This window comes from Lipotes vexillifer, unplaced genomic scaffold (genome assembly GCF_000442215.2).
Source record: "Lipotes vexillifer unplaced genomic scaffold, Lipotes_vexillifer_v1.1 scaffold36, whole genome shotgun sequence".
Lineage (NCBI taxonomy): Eukaryota > Metazoa > Chordata > Mammalia > Artiodactyla > Lipotidae > Lipotes > Lipotes vexillifer.
Genome location: NW_006792448.1, coordinates 4,201,012 through 4,218,826, shown reverse-complemented (window position 1 = coordinate 4,218,826; position 17,815 = coordinate 4,201,012). Strand labels below are relative to the sequence as shown.

The 17,815-nt window shown below is 39.0% G+C and overlaps 1 protein-coding gene across 2 annotated transcripts in view; it reads right to left on the bottom strand.

The window, feature by feature from the left end:
* Positions 1 to 17,815, bottom strand: part of HDHD2 (haloacid dehalogenase like hydrolase domain containing 2) — a 26,277-nt gene that overhangs the window by 1,847 nt on the left and 6,615 nt on the right. For both annotated transcript variants that reach the window (XM_007465609.1, XM_007465608.1), the window contains exons 3-5: positions 16,347 to 16,431; positions 5,689 to 5,905; positions 4,219 to 4,282 (exon numbers count right to left, since the gene is read on the bottom strand). In XM_007465609.1, coding sequence (XP_007465671.1) covers positions 4,219 to 4,282; positions 5,689 to 5,905; positions 16,347 to 16,431 — 366 coding nt within the window. The remainder of the gene's footprint in view (positions 1 to 4,218; positions 4,283 to 5,688; positions 5,906 to 16,346; positions 16,432 to 17,815) is intronic.

Below are 17,815 nucleotides of genomic sequence, written 5' to 3'. Positions count from 1 at the left end.
AGGAATGCCATGAGGCAATTCAAAGCAAGGTCATATTCAGCATTTCCCAGGCCCTCTGGTCTTTCATGATGGACAGTCACAGGTACTGGGTCACCTGAGGGCTAAGGGTGCCTTCGAATCTTCTCAGCTGTTGAAATCATTTTCTTCCCCCAGCAGCCCTACAGATAGGGATGGTGATTAAATCAGTGCTTTTAAATGAAAGCCCAGACCCCATAGGGCAGAGGCCTTGTCAGCTCCAGAGGGTGACTGGAAACAGCATGAGCTGCTGCCCAACAGGAGCCCTGCGAGTGGGCAAATAAGGGCGCCCAGGGGTGGGAGGGAAGGAGATGGGTGCTCACGGTGCTCACAGGCGGGCTGGCAAGACAGGTTGCCCTGCAGGGCACCGACGGGTGGCCCTGCTGCCGAACTCTCCCTGGACCCTGCAATTCAAGGCTCACAACTGAACGGTGCAGCACGGTCAGACTCTTACAAATGTAAATCAGACCATGCATGGCCCCTGTTTAAACACCCTTAATGTGTTCCAGTGCCCTTCAGAAAGAACCCCGTATCTCTGTTGTTGCCTACCAGGCCCCTCAGTCACCAGGCCCAGTACCCCTCACCTTAGCACGTGCTTCTCTCACCAGCTGCAGTCCTGTGCTGGACACATCTGCCGCTCCCTTTGCCTGGAACATTCTTCTCAACTGACAACCTCCTTCAGGCTTTGGGTCAGTCCCACCTTCCCATCCAAATGAGATCCCCTCCCTGTTATTCTCTCTCTCTCTCTACCCTGTTCTTTGTCTCCACAATATTTATAACAATTCGTAATTATATATTTATTTGTTTAATGTGTCTCACATCTAAGACTGTAAGTTCTCTAAGAGCAGGGACTATGTCTGTTATGTTCCCCAATGTATTCCCAGCACCTGACATAATGACTAGCAGCACATGGTGAGCATTCCACAGCATTTTAGGAAGGAAGAAAGGAAAGAAGGAAGCAAGGAAGGAAGGGAGGGAGGAACACTGTTTTAGATGGGGCCTTGGGGGAACGAGGCCGACTGCCCTGTAGTCTCAGCACTGCCTCTGCACTTGCCCTTTCTCCTCGCTCCCTCATCCCCTTTTCTGTGATCTCTGCTATTTATTCTTCTGCATTTTTCGGTATTCTTTGTCTAAATCTGGGTTCCCCAACAACAGACCCACCACTTTCTACAATCCCTTCTGTTTTCTATAACTACTCTTTAAGAGGCTTTGTTCAGCAAACACCAAGCCTGAAAACCCCCCTTCCCCAACTTGACAATGTGGTAGTGAAGATGCTTCCTGTCCTGTCTTGCTGACTGTGAATTCCTACAGGAAAGGAGCCAGCATCTAACGTACAAAGCTAACTTACCTTAGCGTCCTCAAGGCACCTGTCCACAGTATGGTCCACACAGCAAACTCTACTGCTAGTTTTTTCTCAAGCTTAAATCCCATTGAATATAAACTCCTCTGCAAGGTTTCTGCTTGCTCTCATAGGTAAGTTAATGACTAACTTTTGCTATACCACCCACTTCTTGGAGCCAGTGGTCTAAAGGCAAATGTGTGAAAGTCAGGTTTCTTAGCCATAAGCTTCCAGAATGCTTTTGCTTAGTCTGGCTCTGCCAAGTGGGGTTTCTACAAAGTACAAATTGACACAGTGGCTCATGAATGGGTGATAGTTCTAGCAACCTGCATTGTGTCTGGCATATAGCAGATGCTCAATAACGTTGGCTGAGTGAATGAAGCAGGCCACCATCACTCAGGCCTGACTCAGTGTGCCAGTCTATACTTTCCTGGACGAATAAATGGTGAATGGAGGGAGAATGCAGGAAGCCATGTTGACAACAGTGGACAAAGGGTGATCCCATCTTTTCTAGGTGATTGTTTTACATGCTAAACAGAAACAGATTCTAGTTACGGCTAGTCAGAAGTCTTTACTGGGGCTTCCCTGGTGGCGCGGTGGTTGAGAGTCCGCCTGCCGATGCAGGGGACACGGGTTTGTGCCCCGGTCTGGGAAGATCCCACATGCCGCGGAACGGTTGGGCCTGTGAGCCATGGCCGCTGGGCCTCTGCGTCCTGAGCCTGTGCTCCGCAACGGGAGAGGCCACAACAGTGAGAGGCCCCCGTACCGCAAAAAAAAAAAAAAAAAGTCTTTACTAACAAATCGTGGAGCAAATGTATATTGAGCATCTATTATGTGTTATTGAGAAACAAAACTGCTCAAGACTATCACTGAATAATTTAAAATCTCTCTGGTAATTTTCAAACACTGGGAAACCCAGCAATTGTTCACTGCACTGAGTTCAAATTTATGAGTGGAGCCGGCTGCTCTGTATGCTTTCAGAACAGTGGGCTTACTTGGGACTTCTTTCTTACCAAAGATGAACAGTACAAATGGGCCTGTTTTCATGAGCTGGACTTAGCTACGTTTCTAAGTTAGACATTTTAGATTTGATTGTGTGGAACTGCTGGCTTCTCTAAGACTAACTGGATGCCTCTGTGACAGGCTGACCACAACCAACTGCCAGTCAGAAAAGAAGGCAGAACCAATGGAGACCAGCTAGGGAAGCTGAGCCTACAAGACCCTGGCATAGGACCAGTTTTCATACTTGGTGCAAATCCTTAGTTATGTGACCTAAAGAAAGGAAATGTTCATGGGAACAATACCCGAGAGGAAAATAGTTACCTGAGGGTTTCCTCAATGGCCACCAGATCATAAAATAATGAGGAATGACAAGCGTCTGAAAATTCAGATACAGGGGAGGATGAGGAGTGTGGCTATTTTTCCTAACCCCCTGATATATCCTCTTTTTTGCTTCCATCAAAGGGCATGTTTCTGGGAAGACTGTGATCATTTTGAATTAGAAATGTGAAAACACAATATACTATTAATTCTAGAGTGACTGGAGTCAGTATCTGCAAGGCTCCAATGGTTCACTCCAGACACCCAGCATGAGAAGACTCTTCCCATTCTTTGTTCACACAGGGCCTGGAAAATACTTCTTATTCAATTGTAGCAACATCTATGTTTTCTTGTTTCTGTTTTTAAATTAAAATAGCTTTTATGCAACCACATTTTCTTGAACATCACAGTCATGAGTAAATATACTCTATCTAAAAAATTTCCCAGTGGCAGCTCGTCTGTGACTTAGTGTTTAAATCTTCTCTTTTCTGAACAGCCGGTATGAAGCCAGGCATATGAACTCACAGAGCCATCTATGGAACCACCTATCTGCTATTTAACTGATAAGAGCCCGATGACAATTCTTGGACCAGACTCCTGGCTGTCATCCTCAAACATGTGCTATTAGTTTTAAGCTCAGCAGGTGCCAGCTGGGGGCAGGTACGGGGGAGACCTTTTCATTTTATCTGAAAAGGCTCATCAAGTTCCTAGTGCAACAGCACACAAGCCCACACAACTCTCATGACTATTCTTTCCTTACCTTGAAAGGACTTCATTAATCACACTCCACATAGGAAAACTGCACAGTGTAATACTCATACACTGTGAGAGCTAGAAGGGACCAGTCCAGCCCCATCATCTGTAAATGGCCCAAAGAGCCTTGCCCAGAGTCTCACAGTCAGTGTAGAGCTGAGACCAAGACCCAGGACACCTAACTGGTCCACTGTTGCCATGATACCGTATTAGCTGAGTCTCCCCCATTAGGTTCTTTCCCTTTCCTTAAATTTATTCGAGGGACCACACCCGGTTTACCTAATTTTGGTATAGGAAATTGTTACTAAAACAGTAAGTGAAAAGACAAAAGTTTTTTGTGTGTTTTTTTAAAAAATGTAAACATTAACACAAAGTATCAGATCACTTAGCTAGCCAGCTGCTAAAAAGATAAACTTCATCTTATAGCTGGTGCAAAAAGAAAACATATTTTTACAGAGCCCCACTATCAACGGTCTTTTGGTCAACTTTGGTGATTTGTATATCCAGAAAATCATACAAAGGCTAATGGTCAATTGTGTATGGTTATCTCTGTGTAACTGTTAAAATACCTCTGAACTCTGATCTGATCTTCCTAGCTTTGCACAGCATGGGCCCTTTCACATTGTCTTTTTCCCCTGCAATCCTAAGCCCATTTTATTTTTGCTTTGTGGCAGAAAGAGAATTAAAGTGCCCAGTGGGCTTTGCCATTTCTTCAAAGGCTGTTCTTTAAGCAGTTGTGTATTCTACCATTCTGTTTTAGAGAAACAGAATATTATACTGAAGATACATACCAGTTTTGACTAAGATGCCCAGCATGCCGACATTCTGAGCCCCACCAACATCATCCCTGCAATCCTAGAAAAGCATAACAAAGCATTTAGTCCAGCGTCATCAGTGAGCTTGCCAACAAAACTGACCAATTGATTTGATTTATTAGGACAGGATGGCCAACTGTAATCCCATGTTTTTTTCCTTAAAATGAAAGAGAAGGAGGTGTAAAAAAGGATAAACCCACGTCTGAAGGAGCACACCACTGGAAAAGGGAAGCGTAATAGAGGTAGAGGTAAAGAACAGAGTAGTGATCCTAGTAACCAAACGTAAAAAGCACAGTTACAGTGTTTCATGTTTTGCCACATGTACATATACCTGCTTTTAAAACAGATCATGGAAAAAAAGTATTCTATCATTTGGCAGCTTTTAAGGTAAATGATTCACCAACTGCAGGACAGTGAATGAACTAGGTTCAGAAGACAGCTCTTGTGCTGTCCACGTAACATTATCCTTACTTTCCATCCAATCGTCCCTAACAGGGGGAATCAAATCAGATCAGTGTACTTAAAAGATTCTGAGACTGTCTGATATTCACTTCACACTTAGGAATAACAGATCAGTTTCAAAGGGAAGCTTTTGTTTTCCAATTCTTACTCAAGATAGGGGTGAATATACTCGGCTAATTGTGACGACAAACGCAAGGTAATAAAAATCCAAGAACTGGAAGAAACATCATCAATAAAATCAATCCTACCATCTCATGTGTATAAGCAGGATTCATTCAGATCACATCCAAAGAAAGGTTTTTTCCTTAAAAATCATTCATATTATTCAACAACAGCCCTTGGAAATGAGTCTTAAAATGTCAAAATCTTCATTTAAGGTCTAACTTAAAACCTTTTCTGTGCATCTAAACTTGCCTTGTTGAAGCAGGGGAGATGGGGGAGAGGGACAGAGGAAGGGAGGTGGGAAAAAGTGAACAAGGAAAGGGAGGGCCCACTGGGTAGGGCCCCCCCGATTGTCCAGGTTCAGCCCTGCCACTCCTAGGCCTGAGGCAATCGATATCTTTAGCTATTTGTGGCTCACAGACTGGGAAGTTCTTCCATAAAGCATATACTAGCAAAAAAATCAATAATGGGAGAATTCTTTGGGTATAGGTGTTCTCTGCATTAAGGAATAGTCAAAAAAGTCTAAATCTATGTAGAAGTTTGCTTCAAAAAGACATATAAAGCATTTAATTGCCTTGCAGTCGATGGTCTTTTGAATTGTGTATATCTCATCACACTATGAAGAATGTCAGAAATAATCAGTATTTCAGTTCTTTAGAATACCAGTAAACAACTACTGGAAAGCCTGTTTTATGGGTAGCCTCTTACTACCATCTGATATCACCAATAAGAGCCTGCTTGTGTTTCCAAGCAGTGCTTTGAAGTTGGCTCCTCCCAGCATGACAGGTAAGCCCAGGGCATTTCCTGGGCTCTTCTACTTACATCTCCAATCATGATGGCCTCCTCAGGTTCACAGCCAGTGCTCCGCAATGCCTCCAAAAAGAACATTTTCTCTGGTTTCCCCACGACTGTGGCTTTGGTATCTGTGGCATGCTCTAAAGCAGTCACAAATGGTCCGGGCCCCAGGGCTAAGCCATCTTGCCTCTTGTAATACCTGGCTTTGTGGATTGCTATCAGAGGTGCCCCATCCAGAAGCAACCTAGAGAGGCAGAGAAAATGGAAATTGGCTAAAAGCAAGGTTTCTATGACTGGAAAAGAATGTCAGACTTACAAAGTGGTTTTATTCACACTCACAGAAACGAATAGTTTCTTATTAACTTTTCATGACTTGCTGTCTTCTAATGAATTCGCTAGGAACTGCTGAGAATTACACTCCGATACACTAAAGAAAGGTGATAGATTAAATTTGGGATTGCTTCAACCTTTTACCTTTAGTGGTTTCAGACATTTTACCCAAATCACCATGGAAAGAGAATTAAGGGAAGTAAAGCTAAATAAGACACTTGAGGGAAGAAGCTTAACTTAATGAGACAAGTTGTTTCAACCTCCCTAACGGTAAGCAGGAGGCTCCTGAGCCTTTTACAATACGACTCAACTGATGCTGCAGTGACATGTTCAGCTAACTCCTAAAATACCTGGTTTCCTCTTTCCTCTGCTCCAAAATATGATTCTTTCAAATTCAGAAATTTCATAGACCATTTTACAAATACTTTCTGCTTGTATCTTTCCCTCTTCATTTTACCTTTTGACTGCTTCGGACGCTACTTTGCAAATCGGGCTGTCTTCCCTGAAGGACACAGCAGTAAGGCTTAATGGTGAGCCGATACTGTCAAGTCCTTTCCTTCTTCCTGATGTAGGACAAACACTCTCATACCAACCGAAAGGGCATAAAGAGTTTTCTTGTTAGAGAGCTAAACTCTACATATAGTCAAGGATCCTCATTACTTACTCAGGCAAAACATAACAAATCTAAAAAAAACCCCACCAACCCCCATCCAAAAAAATCTGCCAACCATCCCAACAGTGCAGCCTATAAGTCACACAGCAGAGAGAGTCACACACATATCATCTAATCGAATGCAGGACATGATATTCTTCCTAAACTGCTTTTAACCAATGTAATAAATGATCTCACTTAGCTTAATTTAAGTCATCTACTTAGTTAAATATCTAGGATGTCCATCGAGGAAGAATTCATCACATCTTACCCTTCACAATTATGAGTAATTAAGCGCTCAACTATGAAACTGCTAAATTATTCTTGTCAGTGGGCATGGAAATGCCTTCCTGTGGGAGATGCAGGACTCACACATTTATGATTAAATATTTTATTAAGTAAAAGCCAACACTGGACTATTACAGGGCCTTATTGTTAGTTACTACGAATTGCTCACAGCACAGGACGGATCCTTCAAATTTATTCACTAATAGTAATACAAATTTATTTCTTAAAGTAGATCTTAAAATCCAACTGTTAGGAAACCTGATAAGGCCACTATGTTGGCCTTAAAGAACCACAGCTGATAGCAACGAGATAATAACGGGTGATTTACCTATCTCCCTTCTTGTCACTCTGCCCCCAATCCCATTTATTTGCTACTCTACCATGGAACTGGAATTCTTTAAGCAACAGACCTCAAAATTGCTCTCCACTTACATAGCTAAACTAACAACTCATCTGATTTAGCTTTGTTAATATTTTATTATATATTAACTGGGGATGAGACTTATCAGCTTGATTGATGTGTGTACTTAATTCCCGTGCCTTCTCTGGAAGGGCTGAAACTGTGGGTTCCTCTACATTTCTCTAAATGGGAACTGGTTCCTCAGGAGCTTGGAGAAGACAGGCACCTCTCAGGGAAGTGGTTCTTGCTTCTGTCATTCTTCTACGTTCGGCATAAGCTTTACTGACTCTTTGAAGAGCCAAGGCATGTTCAGGATAGACTGAAAGGTAAATATTTTCAAGGACACAGATTAAAAGATTTTTGTATAGTTAAACATTTTCAAAATGTAAGAAAATAGACACCCCAGTACTTGGGACTGTTTTCACACTTCCTAGACAGGGCAAAAAAAAGTTGGTTGTTTTGTTACCAGAAGTAATGTATCGGTTAGAAATCTGAGAATCTTCTGTCTCTATTTAACTATAAGCCCATTGAGGTGCAAGATGCAAGAAAAAAAGGCATAAAGAAGGCCTGATGCAAAAATCCATGGCTATAAATTCCATGCAGGCAAAGGAAAAAAACTATAAAAAGTCCTAGCCAGGGAGCTGGACCACATTATAAAACTGTTAGGCAGAGCAGTGAGAGAAAAGCTAAGGGGATGACTTAAATTCAGAGCCACAGTACGTTACTGAAAGGGACCGTAAAGTATACCAAGTCCAACACGCCCCATTTTCCAGATGAGAAGATCACCCTGTGACGCTGGCCAAGACCGAGGAGAGCGGGAACCCAGAACTCCAGAAAACCAGTCCAGCACTCTTCCAAATAAACTCACTTTTTTAGAAAAAATGATCAACTTTTCACCATTTCTGCTGAAGATGGAGAATGTGGAAATGAAATTACACGGCAGCTTAAGTAAGAAACCTAATATGCCTGACATCGAACGACTGAGTCCTTTTCTTCCCACCCCCCAAAACGACCCTCCCCCAGTCTTTCCCAACTCAGTAAATTGGCCCCATTGCTCAAGTCAGAAACTAGCAGTCATCCTTGATTTCTCACTTTCCCTCACCCTTCCACATCCCTATTATTAGCAAATCCAGTCACTTCCAAGTCAAAAACAAAAATTTCTCAAAATGGTCTTACTCCCTCTGGCGAATCTCTGCAATAGCCTTAACTCATCTTTCTGCGTTCTACTCTTCCCCTATTATTCCAACCCATCGTACATGCAATAGGGGGAATTTTAAAAGTACAGATGGGATCGTGTCCCTCCCCTGCTTAAAACCTTTCAATAACCTCTCATTGCAAAGAGTATAAAACCCAAAATCCTTACCGAAGCTTGTAAGGCCTGGCCTTACCTGGCCACTGTCTGCATCTCCAGTCTCAAGTCACCTTCCCCGTCACTGACTATGTACCAAAAATGTACACAGTCTTTCCTGCTTCAGCCCCCACACCTGGTGTTCCCTCCTCCTGAAACAGAGCCCCATACTTTGCACACAGCTATCTTCTGCTCACTTGTCAGGTCTCATCTTGAATGTCAGCACATCAAAGAAGCCATTCCCAATCTCCCTGCAAAGTGGACTTCCTCCTCACATTTCATCTCTATCTCATCCCCTTTTTCCTTTATATCACTTCCTATAGTTTATAATCCTTACTCAACTGTGTTTGGTTTGTCTTCCTCACTAGCTTACAATCTCCACTATGCCCATTAGTTTTACTCATCACTGTATTTCTTACTTCCAGAAAAAAAAAATCCAAAACAAAACCAAAAACAAACCCTGGTACCTTTCACTAAATATTTATCGAATAAGTTAATTAACGCATGAAGCACTTAGTGTCCTGATCTATAAAATGCGGAATAACGCTTACCTTCCTGGGGAATAGAGATGACATATGCAAACTTTTTCATACTATCTATCTGACAGTAATGACAATTATTTTTATTCATAATATAGGAAGTGTACTGTCTGTGCTACTTAAAATAGGTAACAGCAAATCACTTCACATTTGTGGGCCCCAGTTTCTTATCAAATGAAGGAACTGAATCAGATCAGGTCTTTACACTCTCAACACTTCTGACATTTTTTTACTGAAGAATGCTTTATGTGGGGGGATCTGTCCTATACCTGTGGGATGTTTAGCCGCATCCATGGCCTCTACCCACTAGATGCCAGTAGCACTCTTCTTCCCCCAGTTGTGACATCCAAAAATGTCTCCAGACATTGCTGAATGTCTCCTGGGGAGGAAAAATGTCCCCAGTTGAGAACAAATGAACCAGGTGAGGCCAAAATCTTGACATTCAATACATTTAAAACTAAAACCAATCAACCTGACAAACACAACTACCAAAAGTTCAAATTAAAACAATAGCAAATCATGAAATATATCAAGAGAAAATCCCATCAACACTTAATTGAAACCCCCAGAATATTTCCAATATCATACTGACACAGCAATTTTCTCATTAATAGTAGGCTACCTACTATCACCACTTCTATCTGGTATTGTAGTTCCCAGAGAGTGTAATAAAGCAAGAAAAAGAAATGAAAATACAAAGATTGGTAGGTGTAAAGTAAAACTGTCATTATTTGTGGGTGACAACTGTCCATGTAGAAAATCCAATTCAAAAGATTCTATAAATAAATTATTAGAATTAGCAAGTGAATGTAAGAAGGTCATGAATACAAGGTTAACACACAAAATCTCAATTTTACTTCTATGTATTAGCAACAAGCAATTAAAAGTGAAATTTAACAAAATACCACTGATAATTGCATCAAACAACATGAAATACAAGGATTAATTCAACAAAATTTCTAAGACCTATACTCTAAAAACTGCAAAACACTGCTGAAGAATGTAAGACTAAAATCTAAATAAACGGAGATATATTCCATCTTCATAGACTGGAAGACACATTACTGTTCAGTGAATTCTACCCAAATCCATAGATTTAATAAAGTAGCAATCAAACTCCTAGTGAGCTTTTCTTTTGTGGAAATTGACAAGTTGATTCCAAAATTTATATGGAAACGATGTAGAATCTTAAAAAAGATTAAGTTGAAGAATGTATACTACCAGATTTTAAGATTTATTCTAGAGCTACAGTATTCAAGACACTGTGGAAGTGCACAAGTATAGATAAAAAATCTAGAAACAGAGCCACACATATATAGTCACTTGATTTATGTTAAAGCACTAAAACATCACTGCAATTCTGTGAGGCTTCTGAAAGAATTGATCTACGCAATAAATGTTGCAGAAGCAACTGGATATCTGTAAAGAAAAAATGAAATTTACTTCACACAATTCACAAAAGTTAATTCAAAACAGATCTTAGACCTAGCTGCTAAAGGTAGAACAATAAAGCTTACAGAAGAAAACACAGGAGAATATCTTCATGACCCTGAGGTGGGCAAAAATTTCTTAGGCATAACAGAAGAAAATATTGACAAACTGGACTCCATCAAAATTAAAAACTTCATGTTCTCATACTGTTAAAAGAATGAGCTGGCAAACCACAGACAGCGATAGGACATCTGCAGTACATATATCCAACCAAAGACACGTGTGTACATAACACGTACACAACTCCAACAAATCACTAAGAAAACTATAACCCAATCAGAAGCAATAAAAGACTTGAATGTGTAGATCACAAAAGAAGTTATCCAATAGCCAATAAGTATATGAAAAGGCTTCAACAATATTACTCACCAGGGAAATACGAATTGAAACTCAGTAAGATACCACTATACACACCAGAAAGAATAGCTACAATGATATAGACTAGCGAGAGACTGGTGAGAATGTGGAGCAACTGGAACTCTTGTTCATAGCTGGTGGGTCCTAACATATGACTCCACATAATCACTGTGGAAAATTGTTTGGCAATATTTACTAAAGCTAAGCAAGTACTTATCCTATTATCCAGTAATTTCACTTCCAGATACAGACCCAAGAGAAATGAGTGGATATGTCCCCAAAAGACATGCAGAATGTTCATAGCAGCTTTATTCTTAACAGCCCAAACTGGAAAAATCCAAATGTCCATTAACAACTGAATAAATTGTAGAATATACATACAATAGACTACTACACAACAACAAAAATAAACAAAAAAACCAAAAACAAAGTATTGCTACATGTAACAATTTGGATAAATCTCAAAAACAGACCAAAAACAAAATGCTACAACTGTGTGATTTCATTCATATGAAGATCAAAAACTGGCAATACTGATAGAAGTCAGAGTAGTGGTTACCTTGAGGAAGGGGTGGTATTGACTGGGATAGAGAGCCTTCTAGGGCGCTGGAAATGTTCTGTCTCATGATCAGAGTGGGGGTTACACAGGTTTATCTATGGGTCAATTTTTACTGAGTTGTACACTGACAATCTGTATAACTTATTGTATGTTATACATCAATTTTAAAAGATCAGTAACAATATATTTATGTGGTTTATTCACCTAAAGCTTTTATTTAGAGTAGCAAGAGTTGCCGTGATCATAAAAGAATCTCCCCAGTTAATTAAATAATGAGTAGTGACTAATATTAAACTCAATTCTGTATTCTGAGATCTTCAAATTGGCATATAAAGTTGTTCTGCATATACTAATGGAACGCTTTAAATAACTCAAGTTCTTAAGTCTTCAACAATTTCTCATCTCCAGAGTGTTTTATTTTTATAGTCTGGACCTTAATTAAAAAGACTGCATAGCAGTCAGCCCTTTCAAAATGGAAACAGCTCACAGAAATATTTCTAATTTAAGCTCTACTGCCACACTGTTCTAGAATTCCTTATGCCCAGGACTCTTAGAAAAGATTCAGGAGCTGCTGTACAAATGCAGTAACTGAGGACATTATTGTTGATTTTTCTTCTCCCCTTTGTAAGGAATTGAATACATTAGTAATTAAACTTTTTATTCTTTTCTTAATGAGAAGGGGAAAAGAAAGCAATCCAATATTCAACAGAAACCATTTATGGGGATAAGAATCTCTTCCCCAAACACACGAGAAACTAATTTCTGTGCACCTCTAAGACTTTTGGAGGATTCTCATACCTTGTAACAATTATAGGAAAGAAGTCATTAGCAAAGCTTCAAAACATTATTCTTAAGCAGCCTTCATCTCCACATTTAAATGTGAAAGTTATATGACGTCACTTATCTTCAATTGTAACAACATTTTAATAAGCTCCTGGTGAAGCTGGAGGGCAGCTGCTCTTAATGTAGAAAAATTTTCTTTTCTGTGAACTATTAAGTTAAGCAATTTCCATGAAGTTTTTTACCAAAATTCCTTTGATCCAGCAACTGTACTTCTGAGAAAACACGTTACAGAAATGTAAGTATTGCTTAACAAACACATTCAGAAGTTTTTTATAAAAAACTAACTCATGAAACCTGGAAATAACTAACAATCAGAAATACATGGCTACACAATTTATTGCATTTTTTTAAGTGGAATATGCTCTGGGAATCAAATATGTTTTAGAAGAATATTTAAGAATATAGAAAAACATGCACAGTATATTGTCGGCTTTTTAAAAGGCAATTACCACATAGTATGTATACATTCTTTTTGTCTAAATATATATGTGCATGGAAACAAATAAACTAGCTATATGCTAAAATGTTAACTGTTGTTCAGGTAATTTTGTTTATTCTTGTTTCTTTTTTGAGCATTTGAAAACTTCCACAATGAGGACATACTAATTTTTTTTAACATCTTTATTGGAGTGTAATTGCTTTACAATGGTGTGTTAGTTTCTGTTGTACAACAAAGTGAATCAGCTATACGTATACATATATCCCCATATCTCCTCCCTCTTGCGCCTCCCTCCCACCCTTCTAGGTGGTCACAAAGCACCGAGCTGATCTTCTTGTGTTATGCAGCTGCTTCCCACTAGCTATCTATTTTACATTTGGTCGTGTCAATGCTACTCTTTCACTTCGTTCCAGCTTACCCTATCCCACGGCCCCGTCCTCAAGTCCATTCTCCACTTTTGCGTCTTTATTCCGGGAGGACATATTAATTTTGAGGTTAGATATTTTTTAGTCTTGTTAATACCAAGTTCATTTAGATTAAGTGATCTGCTTGCCCAGGTGGGCTTTCTCCGAATAGAATTTAATTAAAATTGGTCCCTTACTGAAATGCTCAAGCTTTTTTTCCCCTAACAGGTCAGAAGATGAAAAAAGACCTTGCTACAAGCTAGTACTACAACTGTGAAAATGAATGGAGTTATAGGCATTCATATTGATGAATCATACATTATTTCTAGGGAAGAAAGCAAACTGATGCGGACATAAAGTATAAAACATGCAAGATAATACTACATATAGTCTAGAAATACCTACGTAAGTGTTACAAGTATAAAGAAATGCAAGACAATGATAAACAGAAATTCACAATCCTGATTACTTTTGGGTCTTGGCTGACAAAACTGAGGAGGGATACACAGGGGATATCAAACGTGTTGATAACTTGTATTTCTTAAACCGATTGACAGGCATATGGGTATTCATTATATTACACTTTGTACCTTTTAGTATTAGGTAAAAGGTAAAAAGCCATCCATGGCTCTCAGGATTTGAATGTTTCATAGAATCCAAGCCCAAATCACGTCTATCCCCTATAAGTGGTTCACATCCTTCTCCAAAATCAATTCTTTAAAATTCAGTGTTTTCAATTTTATTCAGACATTTAAGACATTTTTGTAGACAGAGCATACTATGCATTTCAGGGGGGCCTACCCACTCAAAATACAGTAAATAAGAGGAGTGTAATGTGGAAGGTTGATGTATCTGCCTGAAGGCAATATGCCCCTAAAGCTGGTATTCAAGGCAGATATGCAACGGGGGTTTAAAATCCAATGTTTATCCTCATTAAGAGCCTGAATAGTAATTTAACTAATTGGCGGTGCATTTGAGATGTCACAACCCAAACAGCTGTAGTCATTGGTTGGAAGGCACAGTCTCTGTGGAGACATCAATATGCAAAGAAGGGCAAGACCTAAAATCCTTTTGTTAACTTTCCACCCAGCTGTTAAGTGCATTTGTGAAATTAGAGTTGACTTATAAGTGCATTGTAATGCTTTAAAATGTAGTGTTTAAAAAAATCAATATGGTTAGGGAAGTGTGCTAATTAGACAGCATCCAAACAATTACAAAGTCAGTATTATATCAACATACATTTTTATTACCCTGAGTCTAGTATTTATCTAAGACAGAGACCTCTCAATTTCCTATTAAATAGGTCCTTACCAAATTACCAGCTAAAGTCAATCAATACCTTCTCCTTGAATTCTGTGGTTCAGAAATGAATAAAATGTAGCAGGGGGTAAATTCGGAAGCAAGATATAATAGCAGGTTCTCTATTTCAAATGAAAACTGGTTTTGGTTATAGTTATAAACCTTAAGGAGCTGGTGAGATAATCCCTTTGTCCCCCTGTCCCCCAAGAAGCTAGAGAAGAAAACTGAAGTAGGTAAAGCAAAGAAATTTTAATACTCAAGCAATCTGGCACAATAGTGGATCTTTGGGAAATAATGTCTACTGAGCAATTATAAAAAGTGTATATATTTTTATTTAAACAAAGGCTTGACTGTCACAGTAACTAAGAGAGTCACAAATAAAAGTACATTCAGTAGCCATAGTTTTCATAACCGAGGATCTAAAATTAATGTGCAAATGGAAAAAAGGTGACTGTTCCCAAAGGGCTATTTCTGGCCACATAGACTGTACACAGGGTAGCCTTCTTCAAGATCAAATAATGTGCCCAGATGTGTGAACCCTGTAGTGAGTTTTAACATTTTGATTCTAGAACATATACATCAAGAAGTGAATTCTACATCAAGTGTAAGTTAGAATGATTCTTGAATATCTTCGTACTGGTAAGAAAATGATGTTAAATTCCAAAAATTTACCAAGCTATTAAAGAAATTTTTTAAAAAGTTAGTTCAATGTACATCTATGCAATATGTAGGACTACTTAACTTCTCATAAATTTAAAGGCAAATTACACTGTTTAATGTTCAACAAGAAGCAAAAGGCAAGATGAAAAATGAAAAATCTATAAAAAATGAAAAATCCAAGAGGAAAAAAAATCACAATCTCACTCTAGAGTAGACTTGCGAATAAATTCTGATCCAATTTAGTTTAGGAAGTATGCAGTCTGTCTTTTGGAAGTAGCAGTAAAAAGTTCATATAGGTAAAATGCACACACAATTGAAGATTTATAACATTTTACATGTTAGTTGTGGTTCCTCAATTTCTACCAACAGCTATTGGAACCCCTCCACTTATATAGCCCACAGTTCGAAGAGCCCCACCCTAAACTCATCACCTCCTGAACCCACACAGGGAGTGTTCTCTATCACAGGCTCTTAGGTCAGATATCTAGATGTTGACTCACTGTTCTTCTTCACCCCCTTGACCCAACTGTCCATCAGGTCATGTTGACAATACCAGAATCTCGTTTTCTTCATCCCTACTGCCACAATCACAGATCAGACTACCGTCATCACTCGTCGAATAATTTCTTTGAAAGTGTGGTCAAACGTGCCAACTTCTTTCGATAGCCTGGATTCTCTCTGGAGGAAGAATCACATTTACTGTTTTGGGTGAATTAGCCTGGATCTTATTTTCCTTCCGAGATCATAGTCAGTGAAGAATCACAGGAGTGATAATAAGATAAAACTCCTAGCTTTAGATTTACAATTTGATTATGAATTTCTGCCCCAGAATATTGATCCTACGAACCAGAAAAACCCCAGTGATCATCACGTTTTAACATATTGATTATTTTTAAAAAACCAATGAAGACTGTAATAAATATTCAATGTTGATCTTGAAGTGATCTTTAAGATATCTGTACACCTACAATCTAGGTGGCCAGAAAGTAAATTATGTATAACCTTACACGATAAAGACTTAAGAAGAGAAGAAAGGAGTATATGATCACATGAAAAATAAACAGCTAAAGACTTACCGGAATGCTTGATTCAGAATTTGATAATGAAAATGGTCTGGTGCCAATCCTATGACCACAGCGTTAGGATCACTTGTTTGTATTCCTGGGAATGCAAAGAAAAAATTATTGAAAAATGCAATTAACAGTAATGTCACATTTTATGATAAAGTAGTTTTAGTCAATCAAGTACAAATTTTTGCTGTAGCAATAATCTGAAGTTTAAGAGATTATCCTGCCCAGTGTACTTTGGAAGTACCAGCTATAACTTTAAAAAAAAAAAAAGGTCTCCTAGTATTTCTGTATATTCCTTTTGCATGGTCTTACAGCTACTGAGTAACTAGGAGATCTAAACTGAAACTTGTAACCTGATGTTCTCAAACAAGCAACAATTTCTAACTTCAAAAAGCTTTACTGATTAAAATCAACAAGAAGAGCCACAGTTCTCTATGAGCTATCAGATCAATAGCAACTGATGAGGGACTGAAAACCCAACAGGCAAGGGAAATTAGACTCTCTAGGTGATACAGCTGAGGCTAACACCGTCATGATAAATATGGAATGCACTGTAGGTCTATAGTTTTCTACATAATACCTAATCCAATTCTAGTTTCACAAATATTATTCTATAATTAAAGCATGTTTTAAGGCCTTGGTACCTGATGACAAGACTTTAGATACAAGAACCAAACAAGTACTGCCACCATCACAGTTATTAAAACTCTGATTGAAGTGTCTGTGCATTATCCATATGCCGATTCCTATTTGCCTCTCTTATTGCCTGCCTTTAAGCACTCTCGTTATCGATTCTACCAAAATGTGAGGGAAAGAAGCAGAAAGAGCAGATACCCACGATTTCCAATTTCCTCCTTACCAGCAGCCATGAGTATTGAGTAATTGGTTAAAGTTTGTTAAAGGAAGAAAATAAAATCAATGGCTACAGTTAAGAGTTGGAGTCTTATGTGTTCTTTTTATTATCTCCATCTACCACTGGCTAAGATATTCAATATTAGCCAAGATATTTCCATTCCCTTCAAAAACCTATCTACTTTGGGTATTTTCATGTATACAAACATGTTGCAAGTTTAGTCTCACATCAAATAACAAAGATTTCTTCCAGACCAGAGATTGTGCTTATATATGTCAACTCCAGCTCACTACTGCACAACTAGAAACTTTCTTCAAATAAAGTAAAAAATCTGAATAAAAAATTGTTTTGCAGTACTTCAGCTAACTCAGAAATAGAAATACACTGATTATAGAATGGATTTGTCATTGTTTTTCGTAGCCCAGTTTCTGAATACCATTTTCATAATTAGGGAATCCACTAGCTCATAAGGCTTAGGGAGGAGCAGAGCTCACCCTCTCCTGAGAGGGTGAAAACACCAGATACTTATTTTCCAGCCTCTGCAGCTACGGGTACTGGCCTGAGACAGAGGTTCTGCCAATCAAAAGCATCCCCACCCCACCCCACCCCCCCGCCCCCCCCC